Raw genomic sequence first — 19,826 nt, forward strand, 5'->3', positions numbered from 1 at the left:
GCCTAGCCAGTCACCAGACCTTAATCCCATTGAAAACTTATGGAGGGAGCTGAAGCTGCGAGTTGCCAAGCGACAGCCCAGAACTCTTAATGATTTAGAGATGATCTGCAAAGAGGAGTGGACCAAAATTCCTCCTGACATGTGTGCAAACCTCATCATCAACTACAGAAGACGTCTGACCGCTGTGCTTGCCAACAAGGGTTTTGCCACCAAGTATTAGGTCTTGTTTGCCAGAGGGATTAAATACTTATTTCCCTCTGCAGAATGCAAATAAATTCATATACTTTCCACAATGTGATTTTCCGGATTTAATTTGTGATGTGCTATCTCTCACTGTTACCAATAACCTACCCTTCGATTATGGGCTGCTCATGTCTTTGTCAGTGGGCAAACTTACAAAATCAGCAAGGGATCAAATACTTATTTCCCCCACTGTAAATTCACAAAACCTTTTTAATTCATCAAAATTAGCCATCCAACATGGCCATGTTTTGATCTTCCTTCATCAGAGTGAAACATATGATAATGCTCTAGTAGGTATCTTCTACCATTCAAAATGGCAAAAGACAGAACAAGAGCTGTAGTCCCAGTTGGAACATAAAAAGTATTTGAGGGTTTGAAACCATTTCACCCCTTTTTCAAGGTATCCTGAAAATGTGACTGGCTAGGTGTTTCCAGAGGACTGGGTTGAGAACCCTGCTCTAGATAATTTAATGTTACTTGGAAGATACAGTAATTACAGTTAAGGTGGCTGCAAAAAGTTCAAAAATCATATATCAAAAATGGAGGATTTTTGCATGGTATGTAGCTCTAGAAATGAGAGTCACGTTTTGGATTTTTTAAAGAATGCAAACCTTATTGGCTTAAAGGTCTTGATTTTACAAACTGATACTGCATAGTGTTTGACATGTATTTTTGTCTTTATGGCATTAAAGAAATTACTGTCATGGGATTTGTGCAAAAAAGTTGCTTTTTATTTTGTAGGTGAGGGAAGGTGATGACAACCTAACTTAGGGGCCCTTATACAAAGGCACAGGAGGGCTAATTCGCGGGTAGTGCATGCCCAATCGGCACTACTGCTGGGGTAGCATGTGCACCGGGTGGTAATTCCAATTTTTGCGCACGCCAAATCCCGCGGTAGAAAGTAATTTTCTATTTTCTACCGCGGAGGCGTTCCCGTCAGTAACTGCATGGCACATGCTGCATAGTTACAGCGTGGGTAGCACGTGAGTCCTTACTGCTAGGTCAATGGGTGGCGGTAAGGCTCAGGCCATAAATAGGTGTGTGCTGGTTTTAGAATTAGCGCAGGCCAATTTCCTGGCCCATTAAAAAAATAGGCTTTTTCCCAGCCACAGTAAAAAAAAAAAATGGCCCAGCACGCACCTAAAAGATGTGCCCACACTACCGCAGGCCACTTTTTGCCAACGGCTTTGTAAAAGGACCACTTAGTTTATTACCAGACAGTCTCTGGTACGTCCAGGTTATGTTGATTTGGACTGTACACCTTTCTATTTCTTCTCACTATTAGGTTAGCTCTCTGTACCCCTCTAACACGTCTTGAACAAGAACTGGAAACATTTAGTCAGAGGGCTGTTTCTGATACATTGATGACTATAAACCGAATGGAGCAGGCACGCACAGAATACAGGGGGGCGCTGCTGTGGATGAAGGACATATCTCAAGAATTAGACCCAGATACCTACAAGCAAATGGAAAAGTTCAGAAAAGTAAGTGGATCTTCTTTTGTCAATTTGTTTTGACACTGAGCTGAGAACTAAGCAGAGAAACTGAAGGAGCCTTTTGTAGCAAATCCAGTTTCCAGGGTACAAATATGAATAATCAAAGATGGGGCAAACTATAGAGAACTATAGTACATAGTCATTTTAGAGGACTGAGAGGGTAGTTTTGGTGGTATTGTTTTAACAGCTTGTGAACAGAGAAGTAGAGAGCCATGATAATTCTCCATCTTACAATAGGGAAACCCATTTTATGCTTTTATTTGCTTTGAACTACTTTTAAAAGTACCAGACTGTGCGATTAACTTCTCAGCCCTGCAAAAACTTGCCTTTTTATCAGACTGATCTCATATTCTCTTTCTCCATAAATTTAGAGTGTTGCCACAATTTGGGTTTCTGCCAAGTACTTGTGTACCAGCCTCTACAAAGCCTTTTCAGTGTGGTTGTATATTTCTTCTAGGTGCAGATGCAAGTGCGAAATAGCAAAACCCACTTTGATAAGTTGAAGATGGATGTATGTCAAAAGGTGGACCTTCTTGGGGCCAGCCGCTGTAATATGCTGTCACACTCCCTTGCTACTTATCAGGTACTTACTCCTTCAGCTATCATACCCTTACTGGAGGTAAAAGACACAAGTTTACTCATATAATGATATAAAAAGGTTTTACCACAGACACAGATTGCATTTCTTTTTTAAAGTACTCTCCCCTATCAGAGCTCAGTTGCTCTCCGTCCTGAAAAGATGCTAAGAGAGAACTTATGAGGGGAGGAAAATGTTACTAGTGAGTATTTATTTGCTGGAAAATTGTGTTCAGACTTGGGATTAAATAAGTAAGTTCAGTTTGGTGGGGGGGGGTGTCTATTTTTAAATTAGTCACTTAACAAAGACTATTTAGAGTATATAGTGATGTGAAGTTTTTGGCCCCCTCCTGATTTCCCCTATTATAGCATATATTGGATTGGATTTATTACTTACAACCTGCCCTTATCCAGGGTGGCGAAAGAAAATACATACATAAAATCATATAAAAACAATTACGAAACAAATTCTTCATAATACACAATAAAATAAAAAGAGAACGGAAGATAATGTCCAGCTTCCCTAATAATGTCACGCTGAATGGTTTCTGATCTTTAAACAAAATGTAATATTAGACAAAGGGAACCAGAGTAAACACATATTACATTTTGTTTAAAGATCAGAAACCATTCAGTGTGACATATATGCAATAATAGAGGAAATCAGGAGGGAAGCAAAAACTTTCACATCACTGTAGTTTAGTATGTAAATGACTGTTTTAGAGTCTAATAGAGCATCAGTTTAAAGTGCAGCTAGTAGTTAAAAGAAGCCTCTGTTTAAAACTTAGGGCCCTGTTTACTAAGGTGTGCTAGTGTTTTTAGTGCTGTAGACTCCCATAGGACTATTATGGGTGTCTACACAGTGCGCACTAAAAACGCTATTTTGCCTCTAGCATGAGTTAGTAAACAGAGCCACAAGTGATGCTGGGATGTTTATGAAATAAATATTCCCCTTCTGAAGCAACTAGTTTGACGAAATGGGAACCCTTGTTGGGCCTATGAAACTGTTTGTTATTTGAAGTTGTTTGTATAAGAAATCTTCAGCTAAGTTGAGATGCTTTGAAGTTAAGTACTAAGCCTTTTGTTTTTCATATTTTTGAAGCTTTAACAGAGTAAAATGTGGATTTAAACATTGTGATAAACATAGAACTGCCTTAGGACTTTGGAGTACTTGATATGCTACTGTGGAATTTTTAGTGAACTATGATAGTGATTTTTCCTAGGTGTGCTTTGCCATAGACCCTGGGCTTTTGTATTTCTTCATGGAGTTTTTATTTTATTGATTAGATATGGTTCCATGTATGATTTATTTATTCAAATAGGTTTGGCTTCAGTCTTTATTTGATTTCAGTTACCCCAATGTTGACTAGATAAATGTCATGCAAGAAATCTTAGGGAGGCTACGTTCCTGGATGAAATGAATGACTGCTTCATAGAGCAGCTGGTTTAGGAACTGACGAGAGGTGGAGCTGTTTACATCTAAACCTTTAGTGGCATGCAGAACTTGGTGCGAGAAGTAATGGTGATAGGGGCCACTTGGCAATAATGATCATAACATGATCAAATTTGAGTTAATAACTGGATTGAAGACACTAAGGGACTCTACTGATTTTTTATTTATTTATTTGTTACATTTGTACCCCATATTTTCCCACCTATTTGCAGGCTCAATGTAGCTCACGTAATACCGTAAAGGCGTTCACCAGTCGGTAGATAACAAGTATAGGTTGTATAGTGGTCGAATGAGGTAGGTGTGTGTCAGACACCTTGAAGGTCGAAAGGGGATGAAGATTGTATACTGATTAGCATTTAACTTTTAAAAGGCAACTATAATAAAATGGTTAAAAAAAAAAAGCTAAAAGGAACAGCTGCAAAGGTTAGGAATGTACATTTGGTCTGACCATTGTTTAAAAATACCATCTTGGAAGCCCAGACCAGATATAGTCCATGTATCAAAAAATGTGGAAAGAAAGGCAAGTGACAGTAGAAAGTATAACTTACAGTATAAGTATTATCAGTGGTTGCAGTTGAGGCACCGTTTATAGCAAAGTGATTTAAGGCATCTACTGTATATAAGAGCAAAGTTGCAGATATTCACGTGATGCTGTTGAGAGAGTTTGGGAATGCGATTTGGAGGAGGGAGGGCCTTTCTGAGATATAATGGAAAGCTTTTTGGACTATAATCTGTAGACCATCATTGTCAGCAGCAGTCACTCAGTTTCTGTATTATGTAGCCCATCAGACTTTGTGGATCCCCTTCAAAGATCACAAAATTGATTGCTGGTGGCGTTAATAGATGTTGGTCTTGTGGGTCTGCTGAGGGTACTTTGTCTCCTATGTTGTATGCTTGTGTGAATTTGAAGCAGTTTTGGGTTCCAATGTGGGAGCAGATTATCAGTGTGTTAAAAATTCAGTCTGATTTGAGTTATAAAATAAAGCAGCTGTCCTCCAAATAACTTATCTCATATATATAGGGCCCTGTTTACTAAGGCGTGTTAGCGTTTTTAACGTGCCTACAAATAGTGCACGAACTAACCATGTAGGTGCCTATAGGGATATTGTAGGCGCATACATGGTTAACGCGTGTTAAAAACGCTAACGCGCGTGTTACGCAGCTTAGTAAACAGGGCCCATAATAAGTAAATTTAAAATGGAGTTGCTAAGGTAACAACTATATGTAGTCTATGAATCACACCAACTGTTTAAAAAAAAAAAGAAGACTACTTAATATTAGGGTTGGAGAATTAACGAGTGATTAACACGATTAACACATTAAAATTTTTAACACAGAAAATATTGTTTAACAGTGGCTGGTATTTTAAACACTGCCCCGCGTCTTCTCCACACCCCCCCTTACCTTATCTCCAGTCTCGGTAGCGGTACCGGCTCTTCTCTGCATTTCAGGCCTCTTTCTGGGGTTCCAATAGTATCTCTTATTACTTCCAGACCTCGGGGGCTCCAATTGGAGAAGATTTGAGGCTCATTTTCAAAGCACTTAGACTTACCCATTTGGGTGTGCTGGTAAATTTTTAACAATGGGCTCTCTCTCTCTCTGGGCATAGCCAGCCCTGCAATTTGGGAGTGGTGGGGGGCAGGGGTGGACTGACAGGGGCAATGCATGCCTCTCCCCCCCCCCAACTCATGCGGGCATGCTAGGCATACCTTTGCTAGCGGGGATGCCAAGCCCCACCACTTGCTCTGTTTCAACTCTAACGTAGAAGCAAAAAAGTAGGGCGTGTAGGCTCTTCTCAAACACCGGAGGAGACGTAATAATGGAAACAGAATCTTTATTGCAAGAAAAACAGAACAACTCAACACAGCTGCCGTGTTTTGGCGCCCAAGCGCCTTCCTCAGGAGTCTTATGATGTATGGCTGATTATGAAAAAGATATCTTTATTACATCAGTACACACAAAATATATCAATCTAAACCAAGGTTAGGTAGAAAATCTCACCGGACTGTCCAAATAACACAGTTTTGTCTATTTACTTGGCTGGCAGGGCTCAGCGTCCCCGCCAGCAAAGTAAAAGAGAATTCAGGAGGGGGCCCAAGCCCACATTTTGGGAGCCAGTTGTTAAAGTAGCCATGAGGGGGCCTACTTTAACAACCGGCTCCCAAAATTCTTTAAAACTGTGAGAGTCCGCTCCAGTACACCACTGCTTACAAAGTTTCACAGGTTACTATGGAACTTTGTAAATCTAAGTGTTTTGAAAATACTCCTCCTTGTATAACATAACCCCGTCATCTGCCTAATTTCTTCCCTGTACCTTGTGGTGTTTCTCCCACTTTCCCTTTGTATACCTCATGCTGTCTCCCAGTGCTATGACTTTTTCCATTTTCCCAGCTCCTGTGGAGGCAGGTTGGCAGATTTTCACTTCCAGAAATAGTTAAGACTACTAGAATACTTCCTTTTCTTTTGGCATGAGTGGGATTAGTGCGATACTAATCATCCATCTGGTGGGAACTCTTCTTCTTTTGCTGTTCCAGCCATGAAATTATAGTCATACCCAGCTCTTGTTTTAGTCAGCTAAAGACTGCATTCATTTCTGGCATTCTCTGCTCTCCCAACCATTTTGTTGGGTGTGCATGCTTACAGATGACCCTACACAGACTCTTGTCTGTATTTAGGTGTTCTCTTTTTTTTGTTGAGCTAAATGCAGAACAAATAATTAGCATGATTAAATATATTTTTAAATATAAAAGAAACCTCCGCAGACAGCTTTTGCAAGAGCGAGTGTGTGTAATCTTTGATTTTGTATTCTGCAGACTGCTCTCTTGAACTTTTGGCAGAAGACAGCGCAGCTAATGTCTGAAATCCATGAGGAGTTTAAAGATTTCCAACTATATGGCTTTGTTGCACTGAAGGTTAGTGTCATTGTTTGGATTTTAAAATATTCTTATGGGCAGGGCACTTGTGTCAGTTTATTCAAATTGGTTTTTGCGCAGGCCCGTTCCAACCTCTGATTTTTACAGTATGTAAGGTTTCTTTTTTGTCAGTGTTTTGTCAGCATTTATCAAATATTCTGTGGCTACAACCCATTACTGCAGTTATAAAAAGCACACATATTGATGGCATCTCTGAGGAGGGCCCACCCAGGTCGAGACCCCAAATGTGGGTTTTGTAACTCCATCTGGAATCAGGACCCACAGTTTAGTATATTAACAGAGCCTAAAGGGTCAAATGCTTTCTGTTAGGTACAATGGTGCATAATATAAACACAAATCTTTGAAATTTTTATGAAATAACTTATTCTCATAGAGCACTTCATTCAGGGTCTCTGAGAAAGAATGCTTTACTTTGTATATTACAGCATGCCAATAATAAGGCGGGGGGGGGGGGGGGGGGTAGTTACCAAGGGCTTTAAAGCAATAACACCTTATTTTCCCTTAATACATGTTAAATGGCAATAACTTGTATTATATTATCATAATGCATTCTAATTTAAGGTTATTGTGAGCTACCTGTTAATAAGATGGAAAGTATGCAGATGCATGCAGAACACCTCGTTATTATATGTAAATTGCTTAACACAATTTGTGGCAAACACCACAAGTAGTTCTAGTCCTGGAAAAATAACAGCAGCTCAGAGCTGGCGCTGTTTTCCTTGCCCAGAAGCATCAGGCCCTTAATATGGGTCTTGATGTTTCCAGGCACCATCTTAAAGGGACCAGAGCTGGCATAAAGCAGCAGTTCCCTTCTTCCCCTTTCCCTCCACCAGACACCCCCAAAAACACATTACTGCTGACAGCCAAGCCCTGCCTTTGTCTCCTCAGGTCCTACCATAATGCATCCTGATGGTCTAGGGTAGGCCAGGCATGATTGATCCCCAGTATTTCCTGCCCATGCTGTCACTGGGTTCAAAATTGCAAGCATAGGTATAGTGTGACAATTCGTTCCCTGCCCCCACCCCTAAGCCCCTTATATGGCAGCCTGACCTCTATTGGTAGAATTGCAAAACTACCACAAGGGGTCACTGCCAACATTGTGAACCTGGTGCTGGCATGGACATGAGCGACTAGGGATTGCTTCTGCCTGCCTGCCCTACCCTGCATTACCAGGGATGCATTATGGTAGGCTTGGTGGGGCCCACAGGAGGGGTGGGGGTTCTTAGCTGTCAGCAGTAATATGTCTCTGGGGGGAGCCACTGCTTTTTTTTTTTCCAGTGCAAGCTCTTGATGAAGGGGAAAGGGAGGAGAGGAGAAAAACTGCATTTGGATGGAGATAATAGGCAAAAGCTGGATCCACTCTATACCTCCTCCAGAAGTCCACAGAGGAGACAGCTTTTACTTATGGATGTAGGGCAAGAAATGAAGAAGAAAGGAGTGAAGTAAAGAAATAAATGGAAAGGAAGCCCTGGAAACAGAATTAAGAGAACAGATAGAGAGCAGCAGAATCAGAGACTGGGACCAACATGATTAGAAAAACAAAGTCAACAGACAACAAAGGTAGAAAAATCATTTAATTTTAGTGTTTGGAATATCTCCAATTTGAAAATTTACATGTGCTGTCTTATTTTGCGCTGTATAGAAAGAAACATATTTCTTTCTGTGTTTCTGGTATTGTGCTGCATGCAGAATCTAGCTTCATAAGATTTCAGGTTAATTTTTGAAGAATTTTAAGAGGGGCTATCTCTCTTCTGTATGTGTGACTGCAAGGCCAAATGTCTGAATAGGAATCTGTTAGTTAGGTTCTGCGATTTTGATAACATATTGTATTTCACATTTGGCAAGACTGTTCTCCTAATTCCTGGTCTGTGTACTAATTTGGTTTGTGTCATTTTAGGTATACTGGAGCTGTAACAGCTTACAGAAATTATTAATAATGAAAATAAATCACAAGTTATTTTTCTTCTCCTATACTGGTGTAATATTTTCAGTGATGCCTCTTTATATGCACCATGGCTGGTAAAAGGGTGTGGCTACTGTAGGGGCAGAGCCATAATGATCCCTCCCCTAAGAGTACCCATAATGAGTACCAGTACCTTTTTTCCTAAAAAAAAAAAAAAACCACTGGGGGTAGGTGTCTGGTAGTGGAGGAGTTTATGTTGCTGTCACTGAGGGGAGGGGAGAGAGAAGATGCTAGATGGGGAGGGGGAGGGGTTGGGAGGAGAAAGGAGAGAGAGGAGATGCTGGATGGCTAGGGGGCGCTGACTATTAGGCTGCAGGGAGGTGCCAGAAACCCTAGCGCCGGCCCTGAGGCTTCCTGCTTCTGATATACCTGAAAAAAATTTTATTATGAGTTTTCATCTCCGCAGCAAGTTTTTCTTCATAATCACTTTTAGCCTTCTTTAACAGTGTTTAATATCGGCTTGACAGTGCTTATGTTGCTTCTTATTTTTTTCATTTGGATCCTTTTTCCATTTTTTTGAAGGATGTTCTTTTGGCTCTAATAGCCTCTTTCACCTCACCCTTTAACCACACTGGCTGTCGTTTGCTCTTTTTTTCACCTTTGTTAGTACGTGAAATACATCTAGCTTGGGCTTCCACGATGGTATTTTTAAACAACGTCCACGCCTGATTCAGTCCTAACCTTTCAGCTTCTTTTGAACTATTTTCCTCATTTTGTCATAGTCACCCTTTCAAAAATTAAAAGCTGTTACAGTAGATTTCCTTAGTGACTTCACTCCAAATATCAGCTCAAATTTAATCATGTTATGATCACTGTTTCTCAGCAGATCCAACACCCATTACCTCTTATACGATTCCCCTCATTTAAGATTAGATCCAAAAAAGCTCCCTCTCTCGTCGGTTCCTGGACCAGTTGCTCTAAGAAGCAGTCATTTATTACAGCTAGAAATTTTACCTCCCTAGCGCTCCTTCATGTAACATTTATCCAGTCAGTATTAGGATAATTTTTTTTTTGTTACATTTGTACCCCGCGCTATCCCACTCATGGCAGGCTCAATGCGGCTTACATGGGGCAATGGAGAGTTAAGTGACTTGCCCAGAGTCACAAGGAGCTGTCTGTGCCGGGAATCGAACTCAGTTCCTTGAAATCTTCCATTATTATAATGTCCAATCTGCCAGCTTTCCTAATTTCTGTAAAAACATTTTCATCTGTCTGTTCATTCTGTCCCGGCAGACGGTAGTACAGTCCTACCAGTATATTCCTTCTCTTCACACCTGGAATTTCTATCCATAAAGATTTCATGCTGCTGTTTTTGTTTGATTCAATTCCGTCTTTAACATATAGCACAACCGTATTTTGACCCTTCCCAACTGGGTTCCTTCTTAACATCAAAGAGAGCTCTATAAGTGTATATATACCAAGCCTGTAACGCTGAAGTCTTGTTTTTGGTTAAAGTATATTTGAAACATTTGATTTCTTTTCCTTATATCTCCAGTTATTGAAAATTTGGACTCAGTATTGTGGACTTTAAAGCATCTAAAAAGGAGATTTTTTCTTTATTTTTGAGGAATTTCTGGGCAAATTAGTTTCTTTAGTTGCTTTTTTCCTGTCAAGTAAATTTACTTGTGATTTTGATTGAAATAATATTAAATAAATAAATAAAAAAACATATAGCACAACCTCCCCCTCCAATTCGATCCACTGTATCACTGCAATATAGTTTGTTCCGTGCTAACACAGTGTCCCATTGATTGTCCTTCTTTCACCAGGTCTCTGAAATGTCTATTTTATCTATATCTTTATTTAGTGCTATATACTCCAATTCTCCTATCTTATTTTTAATGCTTCGTGCATTCAAATTGTCTTTTTTCTTTGCCTCTACAGGCTGCTTTGAAGTTAATGGGGATAATTTGCATCCTTTACTTTGTTCTCCCATTGAACAATCCTGGTTTTCTTTCACCATTATTGAAACCTCTCTATTGGGATTCCCTAAAGATCCTGTTTCAGTAGTATCTGTCAAGGATACTCTACACCGAACCATGCGCTCCTGGGCGACTGTTGGCTCCCCCCCCCCCCCCCCCCCCCCATTTTAGTTTAAAAGCTACTCTATCTCCTTTATAAATGTTAGTGGCAGCAGCCTGGTTCCATTTTGGTTAAGGTGGAGCCCACTGAAGTCCATCCTCACTTGCTAGAAGAACAGTGGATCACTAAAAGTTCATTTTTGGTAGTTGTCAGTTCTGCTTCATCAAAAGTTTGAACTTCCAGTGCCTGACCATCATAACAGTATTATCTTTTGTAGTTGTTCATGGACACCAGTTAATAAATACTATGCAGTCCTTGATCTGTCTGTACCTGCCACCAGTGGTGTACCAAAGGCGGGACGGTCTGCCCCGGGTGTCAGCGGGTGAGGGGGGTGCTCCACTGGCGCCGCAGTCCCCACCTGCCTACCACCAGCTCCGTTGACAGACAACCCTCTTCTCCTGCCACCCGGCCAGCACCCAGCCTTTAAAAAAAAAATCTGTGAAGTGCCTTGCGTCTGCTCTGCTGTAAATGAAGCAAATCGCCTCGTCGCGTCAGCCCTTCCCTCACTGTGTCCCGCCCTCTGATGTAACGTCCTATTTCTGTGAGGGGCAGGACACAGTGAGGGAAGGGCCAATGTGACGAGGCGATTTGCTTCATTTACAGCAGAGCAGACGCGAGGCGCTTCACAGATTTTTTTTTAAAGGCTGGGTGCCAGCCGGGTGGCAGGAGAAGAGGGTCGTCTGTCGACGGAGCTGGTAGGCAGGTGGGGACTGGGTCGGGGAGGGGGGAGGCTCAGATGGGAGAAGGGGACTGGGTCTGGGGGGGACTCAGGTGGGAGAAGGGGACTGGGTCTGGGTGGGGGCTCAGATGGGAGAAGTGGCCTGGAGCTGGAAATGGGGTCTGAGAAGGGGGAGGGGTGAATGGGGCCATGCCTGGGGCAGGTGGGAGAATGGGTCTGGGGCTGAAAAGGGGGGGCCCTAATGCAAGGCATGTGGATGAAGGGGACTGGAACTGGGGGCTGAAAAGGAGGGTAGGTGGGATAAGGGTGCTAGTACTGGGACTGGGGGCTGAAAATGGGCAGGGGCTGAAACTGTGGGGACTGGGGACTGAAAAGGGGACAGGGAGAAGTGGCTGGGGCTGAAGCTCGGGACTGGTGGGAGAAAAGGGCTGGGGTTGAAACTGGGGGCTGAAAAGGGGACAGGGAGACGTGGCTAGGGGCTGAAGCTCGGGACTGGTAGGAGAAAAGGGCTGGGTCTGAAACTGGGGACTGATGGGATAATGGGGCTGGAACTGGGGGCTGAAAAGAGGGAGCAGAGAGAGAGCAGGCAGATCCTGGATGGAAGGGGGACCAAGAGGGAGGGCAGACCCTGGATGGAAGGAGGAGCGAGAGGGAGGCAGACCCTGGATGGATGGGAGAGGGAGGGCAAATGGTGGATTGAAGGGGCAGAGAGAAAGGGCAGACAGTGGATGGAAGGGATAGAAAGAGCAGACAGTGGATGGAAAGGGGAGAGCGGGCAGACACTGGATGGAAGGGACGGCAGAGAGAGAGCGAAGACAGATGCTGGATGGAAGGAAGACAGTGAAAAGAAGATGAGGAAAGCAGAAACCAAACAAACTGTAAATAAAATATATATTTTTATTTTTTTGCTTTAGGATAAAGTAGTATTGTAGATGTGTTAATAAATGTTTATAAATAGAACATGTAAATAAGGTAATCTTTTTATTGGACTAATTTTAATACATTTTGACTAACTTTCGGAGAACAAAACCCCCTTTCTCAGGTTAGGATAGGATACTGTAACAGTACTATACTGTATTGACCTGAGGACGGAGGTTTTGGCCTCTGAAAGCTAAATGTATTAGTGCAATAAAATGGTATTTTATTTTCTGTATTTGTTTTATTTCTATTTGTTAATTTGTAAAGTGGTGATTGGTATTGGTTAGTTTTATCAAATTTATATCTGTTGTCTTTATATTTTGCACAGTACTAGGGGACATTTTCTGTTTCTGTGGTGTTGCATTGTATGCAGAGTCTGGCATCTTGGGGGTTCAGTTTCATTTTTGTCTAAATAGAAAGTTTATGATTACTTATTCTATAGTGGATAAGGGTGTATCTGTGTTTCTGAAAAAGACATGGCTTTCAGTTGGCATTGACTGTGCAGGATCGACGATCTGTACTATTCTGTCTAGTTTCGTTTTACAATAGGTGAATTGATGTTCTAGTGCTCACTGTAGTGTTTAAGATGCTTTCCTTTTCCTTGTGTGACTTGTAGAAATTACTGCTTATGGTATGCTAGAATTGCTCTATAGGTCCTAAGTGTTTTGTATTCTCGGTATGCCTAGTACTGGATTTTGGAGGGGGGTGTTAAAAAATGACCAGCCCCGGGTGTCAACTACCCTAGGTACGCCACTGCCTGCCACTAACATAACTATGATCTCATACCTCTGTACCTCGTTTTCCTTTCATTGTTACTTTCCTTAATATTGGTATCCATGTTCTAGTTTTGCACACTGCTTATTGTATTTTTCAAAAACTTAATAAAGAAACTTGAACCAAAAAAGAATATTCACATAACAGCTGTTTTTCTCACAATGTAATATAATGAAACAATGTAGCATAATATAATGAAACAACATGCAGCAAAGGGGCAAGTGCAGTTGAGTAAAAAGATGGATAAGACAAATGTAATTGGGATAAATAAGTCGATGGCTAGACTGAAGGGAAAATTAAATGTACAACTGGATAAAGTATGTAGAACTGGTCTCAGTTACAGAGTGTGCTGCAAGCTAGTTCAGATGCAGTATGAGTGGTTAGTCAGTCATCATAGCTATTAAAGGCTTGAGAGAAGAGGGAGAATTTACTTGTAATTCAGAAAGCAGGTGAGACTTGATTTAAGCCTAGCCCCTCTGAGAGTGAGTTTTAGAGTGTCGGGGCTACTCCCAAGAAGGCTTGCTGGTGGGTGTCACATTGTGTGATTTCCTTTGATGAAGGTACAATTGTGATGCTCCTTGAGAGGACATTAGAAGTCTTAAAGGTGTGTAGAGGGCTAATTTATTCTTTAAGTAATGTCCATTTGTCTAAGGACTTTGAAAATTGGAGGTAGCGTTTTAAATGTTGCCTTGTAGAGTACTGGTAGCCAGTGCCAGTGGCATATTTATACTAGGTGTGTGTGTTGCGTACACACCCCCTGTCAGACCCAGCCTCCTGCCCGCTCCCCCCCCCCCCCCCTACCTTTACCTTAAAATCCACTCTGCTGCAATCTTCACCAGGGCAGCGGCAGGGGCACTTGTAGGCTGCCTGCACCTGAACTTCCTCCCTAAACTGTCCCACCCCTTCTGATCAACTTGCTGTTTTGTGAATGGTGGGACAGTTCAGGGCGGAAGTGCTGGTGCAGGCCGCAGGCAGCCTATGAGTGCCACTGCCTGGGTGAAGATTGCAGCAGAGAGGATTTTAAGGCAGGGGCGGGGAAGGAGAGACTCATTTCCTGTTAAAAAAAAAATTCCAGTTTTTGCAGGAAAGGTGTGACATGGTCACGCCTCATGCAACCCTCTATCAATTATGCTGTAGTATTCTGAATTAGAACTGGTGCAAACTTTGTGGTCTGGCCATTATTCAGGCATTGCAGTAGTCTGGCTATGATAATACCAGGGCATGGACGGACCACTGTAATCAGAGTTGTCTTCTCAATATATGGAGTGAGATTTTGTAGTTGCAGCAGGTGATATAAATGAAAAGTTGCCCTTTATTATGATATTGACCCCCTGTTCTGGAAACTTATCTTCCCCAAGTTCACTCTTCAGTTGTCCGTGCTGTTATACCTGGGGGAGGGGAGGGGAAGAGGGAGGAAAGAAGTTTTCAAAAACCATTCACTTACATGTAGGGCTATTCACAAGGATATTTAGGCTTTCTGAAAATTGCCCACCTTGTACGTGGGTAAGATTAAAAGCTTTGTTTCACAATGCACACACTTTTGCCTGTATTTTCATGGAAGTATTCCTGAGGAAGAGTTAGGTCAGTGGAGATTTTTGTATTTTCAAAATTATACTTATCATTGTGGCTGATAAAGTACTTGCAGAAAAAGAAGGAACATCTTGGTGAGTATGTTTTCCTTGGGCAGTTTTCAACAGGGAAAGAACTAATAGAAAAATTCATTGGTAAAAGCACACAGGAATTTTGCATCTACCTGCACAGTTTTGAAAATTGGCTTCTGCGTTTATTAGTCTGATGCTTGTTGGGGCTGTAATAAGCATAAGAACAGCAATGCAAATGTTCACCTAATATATTCATATAACGAAGAAACTTTAAATAATTAGCATCTTCTTGGGAATGAAATAAAAACCAGGATGAAAACTAGAGGATCTTTTTATTTTTAACTATCAGCTGAATTATCCAAAAGTTTTGGTTTGTTTTTTTGCTGGTGTTATCGTCTCTGCACAGAAGGAGGGGAGTAGGAGTTGTGGTGAAGATTACAATATGAATTGTTCTTTCTCTATTTGAACATTTTAATCACCAGTGTCTTCAGGGGTCCCATAATCAATCTCTCGAAGAGCATAAAGAAGAGAATGTGGAGAAGGCCATCGAAGACCAGGCAAAGTAGGAAGATAATTTTTTTCATATTTCTTTGGAGTTTTTTAAAATTCATCTTTGTACATATTTTTAATCATGATTTTTGCTTTCATGTGAACTGACATGTCCTCATGCCATCCATTTTTATTTTATCTTGAATTTTACCTTCTTCTGGATTTCTAATGAAGGGTTCATGTAAACAGCAGAAATGACTTTCAGCCTTTATGGTTAAGACCAGTGTTCCCTCTAATATGAGTTGGAGTCCTCCTCCTACACTCCTACCAGTGGGGGGATAGGCAAGCTCTGTAGGACTCCAGGGAGTCTGCCTGTCCCTAGCGATTGAAAACACATTATTGAAGCACTATTTCCCACTTGCATAAGAACATAAGCATTGCCATACTGGGACAGACGAAGGTCCATCAAGCCGAGTATCCTGTTTCCAACAGTGGCCAATCCAGGTCACAAGTACCTGGCAAGATCCTAGAACAGCAAAACAGATTTTATGCTGCTTATCCTAGAATATGCAGTGGATTTTCCCCAAGTCCAACTTAATAATGGCTTATGGACTTTTCTTTTAGGAAATTATCCAACCCTTTTTTAAAACCTGCTAAGCTAACTGCTTTTATCACATTCTCCAGCAATGAATTCCAGAGTTTAATTACTCATTGAGTGAAGAAATATTTTCTTTGATTCATTTTAGATTTGCTACTCAGTAGCTTCTTTGCGTGCCCCTAGTCCTAGTATTTTTGGAAAGAATAAATAAGCAATTCACATCTACCTGTTCCACTCCACTCAGTATTTTATAAACCTCTTATCATGCTTTCTTAGTCGCTGCTGCACATTGAGCAGAGGGTTTCAATGCCTAATATTGAACTTTGCATTACATAACTATAGTTTGGGTTCCTCTTTCCCACATGCATCACTTTGCACTTGCTCACATTAAAAGTCCTCTGCCATTTGAATGGTCAGTCTCGTAAGGTCCTCTTGTAATTTTTCACAATCCTCTTGCGATTTAACAACTTTGAATAATTTTGTGTCATTGGCAAATTTAATTACCTCACTAGTTATTCCCATCTCTAGATCATTTATAAATATGTTAAAAAGCAGCGGTCCCAGTACAGACCCCTGGGGAGCCCCACTATCTACCCTTCTCCATTGAGAATACTGACCATTTAACCCTACTCAGTGCAGTTAGAGGACTCCCATTCAGCTTAAAGGGAACAGCAGTTGAGACCCTGATACCACTTTTAGTGTAAGAAAAGAGTATGCTATTTTATCTGTGTCAGAGGTGTAGAGGATTTACAGGACACCTTGGTATCAACTTTCCTAGAGCCGTTCAATGGTAAAAATAACCAGCTAATCTTACCTGCTTTATTTTAGCCAAATTTTTTAAAATTAATTTTTAAACATAACACAAGCATTATATCTTGCTTAAGAAAAACAGAAAAGAAAATTTCTACATCTGAGTATGATCCACTATTACAATTAAATTTCTTTTTTAGACCACAACATTAGAACAAGGAGGCTAGAATCATAAAAGGAGTTGAAACAGGAAAAAAATGTTTTTTACAGGAATATGGCCTGGACCCCCCACCAAACACATATATAGTGAATTACAAGATCTTAAATTAACACCAGATCTATCTGCTCACTTTTTTCATATCTATAAAACTCCTCAAATGTTCAGGATCTAAAAAATGGTATTTATTATCCAAGTATTTTATCTGACATTTACAGGGATAGGCCAGTATAAAACTAGCCCCTAAAGCCTTAACTTCAACTCTCATTGCCAAGAAATATCGTCGTCTTTCCTGGGTGATCTTCACGACGTCAGGGTAAATCCAAAGTTTTTCACCATAAAATGGTTTTGCAAGATTTCGGAAATATAATTTTTTAATCATGTTCAAATCTTGTTCGAAAACCATTGAGACAAGAAGGGTTCTCCTCTCAAATATCCCATCATTAGAATTTTCCAGAAAACCTGTTAAATCCTGAAGTTCTTGATTCCCCTCTGTTTTCTTTTTAGGAATTGGTATATAGTATATTTTATTAATAGGAGGTATTAAGTTTGGAGAAACAGACAAATTTTCAATTAAGTACTTTTTAAACATCTCAGTTGCATTTATTTCAGAAGAATGGGGGAAATTGAGAATCCATAGGTTCAAACGTCTATTATAATTTTCGAAATTTTCCAATTTACGATGAGTTATTTTATCTTTAATCAGTAAATCCGTTTTTTTTGACAAAGAAGAAATATCCTGTTGAACCTGTGTTTTATTTAATGCGGTTTCTTGTTTCAGTGTCTCGAAGGCATTTGTTAACAAATCCAGTCTCCTGAGCAGTTTGCGAAACTATAGATGTTAAGGACTGAATCGCGGACCAAATAGATTCTGGTGTTGGCGCCGGTGGAGATACAATTTCTCCATTGCTGTTACCTCCCGCGGCCCTGGGGGTGTCACCACCGACCGGAGAGCCTGGAGTAACGACTTCCAAATGCTCCTGAGTCTCCAAACACGCCCAAGCTACAGCGGGGCACGGCGGTGGATTCACTTCCAGTGAGGACAAAGATGTTTCCAAACCCTGTGGGCTAGGTGCTCCTTCACCTGCCCACACCGCGGGTAAACTCTCGCCGGTTAAATGTGGGGTGCTTGTGGCGTATCGGTCCACCGTTGTTTGAATCTGCGTTGTACCTGGAGCTGTCGGCGGTACGCTTTTCACAACGCCCTTTCTCTTGGTATGTGGCATTTTTCCAAAAACTGTCTCCTTTCTAGAATTCAGGTAAAGCGAAAGGGAATTCAAACACACTCCGTCCACCATCAAGTCTAATCTGCCATCTTGGAACGCCTCCGTGAATCTCTATTTTAGCCAAATTTTTAATCTAACCCCTTACTGGGTTTCTGGCTAAATATTTACTTAAAATTTGCTGGGCAAAATTTTTATCAGTTAGATTTATGATGGTGTGGCTAGCGGACAGGCCTGGGCCCTTAGTATAAACTACAAGCACACAGAGGGTTAAAAAGTAAAACAAAGCACTTTATTGATGTACCATACAGGGTAGAGGTAGCCTGTTCCTTTCATAGGTGAGGAGAAATAAACCATGCAAAAAGTCATGCTGTTGCTGGGCCAAAGCATGCTCTAGTCTGTCTTAAAAAACTGCATAAAGGCCTGGAGTTTCAGAGTTACAATTCTAGCCTTCAGTATTCAACACAGTTAGGCCTAACTTAGCCTAAAGTCCAAAGTACACTTTTCAGCAGGATTGCAAGATAAACTTGGCCTACCTTAGTGGAGCTTCTGTGGTGAAGGCATCTCTCCTCAGGGCCTCCCTCTTCTGTCCTGCCAGAGGGCTTTTAACTTCTTACTCTCTCTGAGCTCCGCCCTCCTGACTCAGCAAGCTACAAAAGCTGTTCCCTGCCTTAAGGTAGCTCAGTTGCAGCTTCAGTGAGGGAGTGACCTTAAGGAAACCTGTCTCGTACCACCCACTCTCTCACAGATGTGTTTTTCTCTAACTGGGCTTGCCCAACTAAATTTAACTATAGTAAAGGCAAGTTTAAAAGCCATTACTGCTGCTGAAATAAAGGTAAGCACATATATTCCCCAGGGTAATTTTTAAAATGGAGGTATGGGCATATATATTTTGAAAAACTTTTGGCACCTGCATAGGGAAAAATATATGTTTGGTATTTACATATGTGCTCAGTTTTAAAATTACTCTCACAGTACTAAAAGACAGTGGTAACAGACAATATTGACCACTGTAACAGTATTATCCTTTGGAACAGCCCCTGAACCCACTTATTTTATGCCCAGCTAAATTTGGCCACCTTGTGGGGTGGAACAGAGGTTTAAACAACAACTTCCAAAGTTAGCCATTAATCATTTTGAAAATTGGCCTCTTTGTAGCCTGATAGTAATGCAGTGCAGAAGGCACCATGCTACTTTACTATTTAAACACTGAAAAACAGAACCCCTGTTGCACTCTGAGAAATATTCCCAACAGAAATAATTGGGAAATAAAGAATATGATATTAGCTTCTGCTTTTTTTTTCTGGGAGGTTTCTTTTCACATGGGGGTCTTTTTTACTAAGCCTCGGTAGTGCTTTTAGCTTGCAATAGAAATCAATTGGTGGTAAACGCTGAGACGCCCATTATATTCCTATGGATGTTTCGGTATTTACCGCCAGCTGGTTTCTACCAAAAACACTACCGTTGCTTAATAAAAGACCCCCATAGTTCCAGGTTCCTCTAGTAATCCTGAAAATGGGTGATAGTTGTTGGGGTTTTTTTTTGTCTTTATTCCACCTTTACCAAGGCAGAGTACATAAAAACATTAAGAATAGCACAAATAAACTCTTAAAACTCCAACTCCTGCTGATACTAGGCTTTACATTTTTTGTTCTGGATCTAAAATACTGGTAAACATAACTTATTTAGATCCTGGACAAATAAATAGATAGATAGATATAGATATATCTATATCACTCAGTATTTGTTTCTTCACCGTAGGTAGATATCACCTTACGGTATTATGTAAGCAACATTGAGCCTGCAAATAGGTGGGATAATGTGGGATACA

The 19,826-nt window shown here is 41.0% G+C and overlaps 1 protein-coding gene across 2 annotated transcripts in view; it reads left to right on the forward strand.

The window, feature by feature from the left end:
- Positions 1-19,826, forward strand: part of ICA1L (islet cell autoantigen 1 like) — a 94,784-nt gene that overhangs the window by 39,189 nt on the left and 35,769 nt on the right. For both annotated transcript variants that reach the window (XM_030209672.1, XM_030209673.1), the window contains exons 5-8: positions 1,529-1,727; positions 2,197-2,322; positions 6,582-6,680; positions 15,201-15,280. In XM_030209672.1, coding sequence (XP_030065532.1) covers positions 1,529-1,727; positions 2,197-2,322; positions 6,582-6,680; positions 15,201-15,280 — 504 coding nt within the window. The remainder of the gene's footprint in view (positions 1-1,528; positions 1,728-2,196; positions 2,323-6,581; positions 6,681-15,200; positions 15,281-19,826) is intronic.

This window comes from Microcaecilia unicolor, chromosome 7 (assembly GCF_901765095.1).
Source record: "Microcaecilia unicolor chromosome 7, aMicUni1.1, whole genome shotgun sequence".
Lineage (NCBI taxonomy): Eukaryota > Metazoa > Chordata > Amphibia > Gymnophiona > Siphonopidae > Microcaecilia > Microcaecilia unicolor.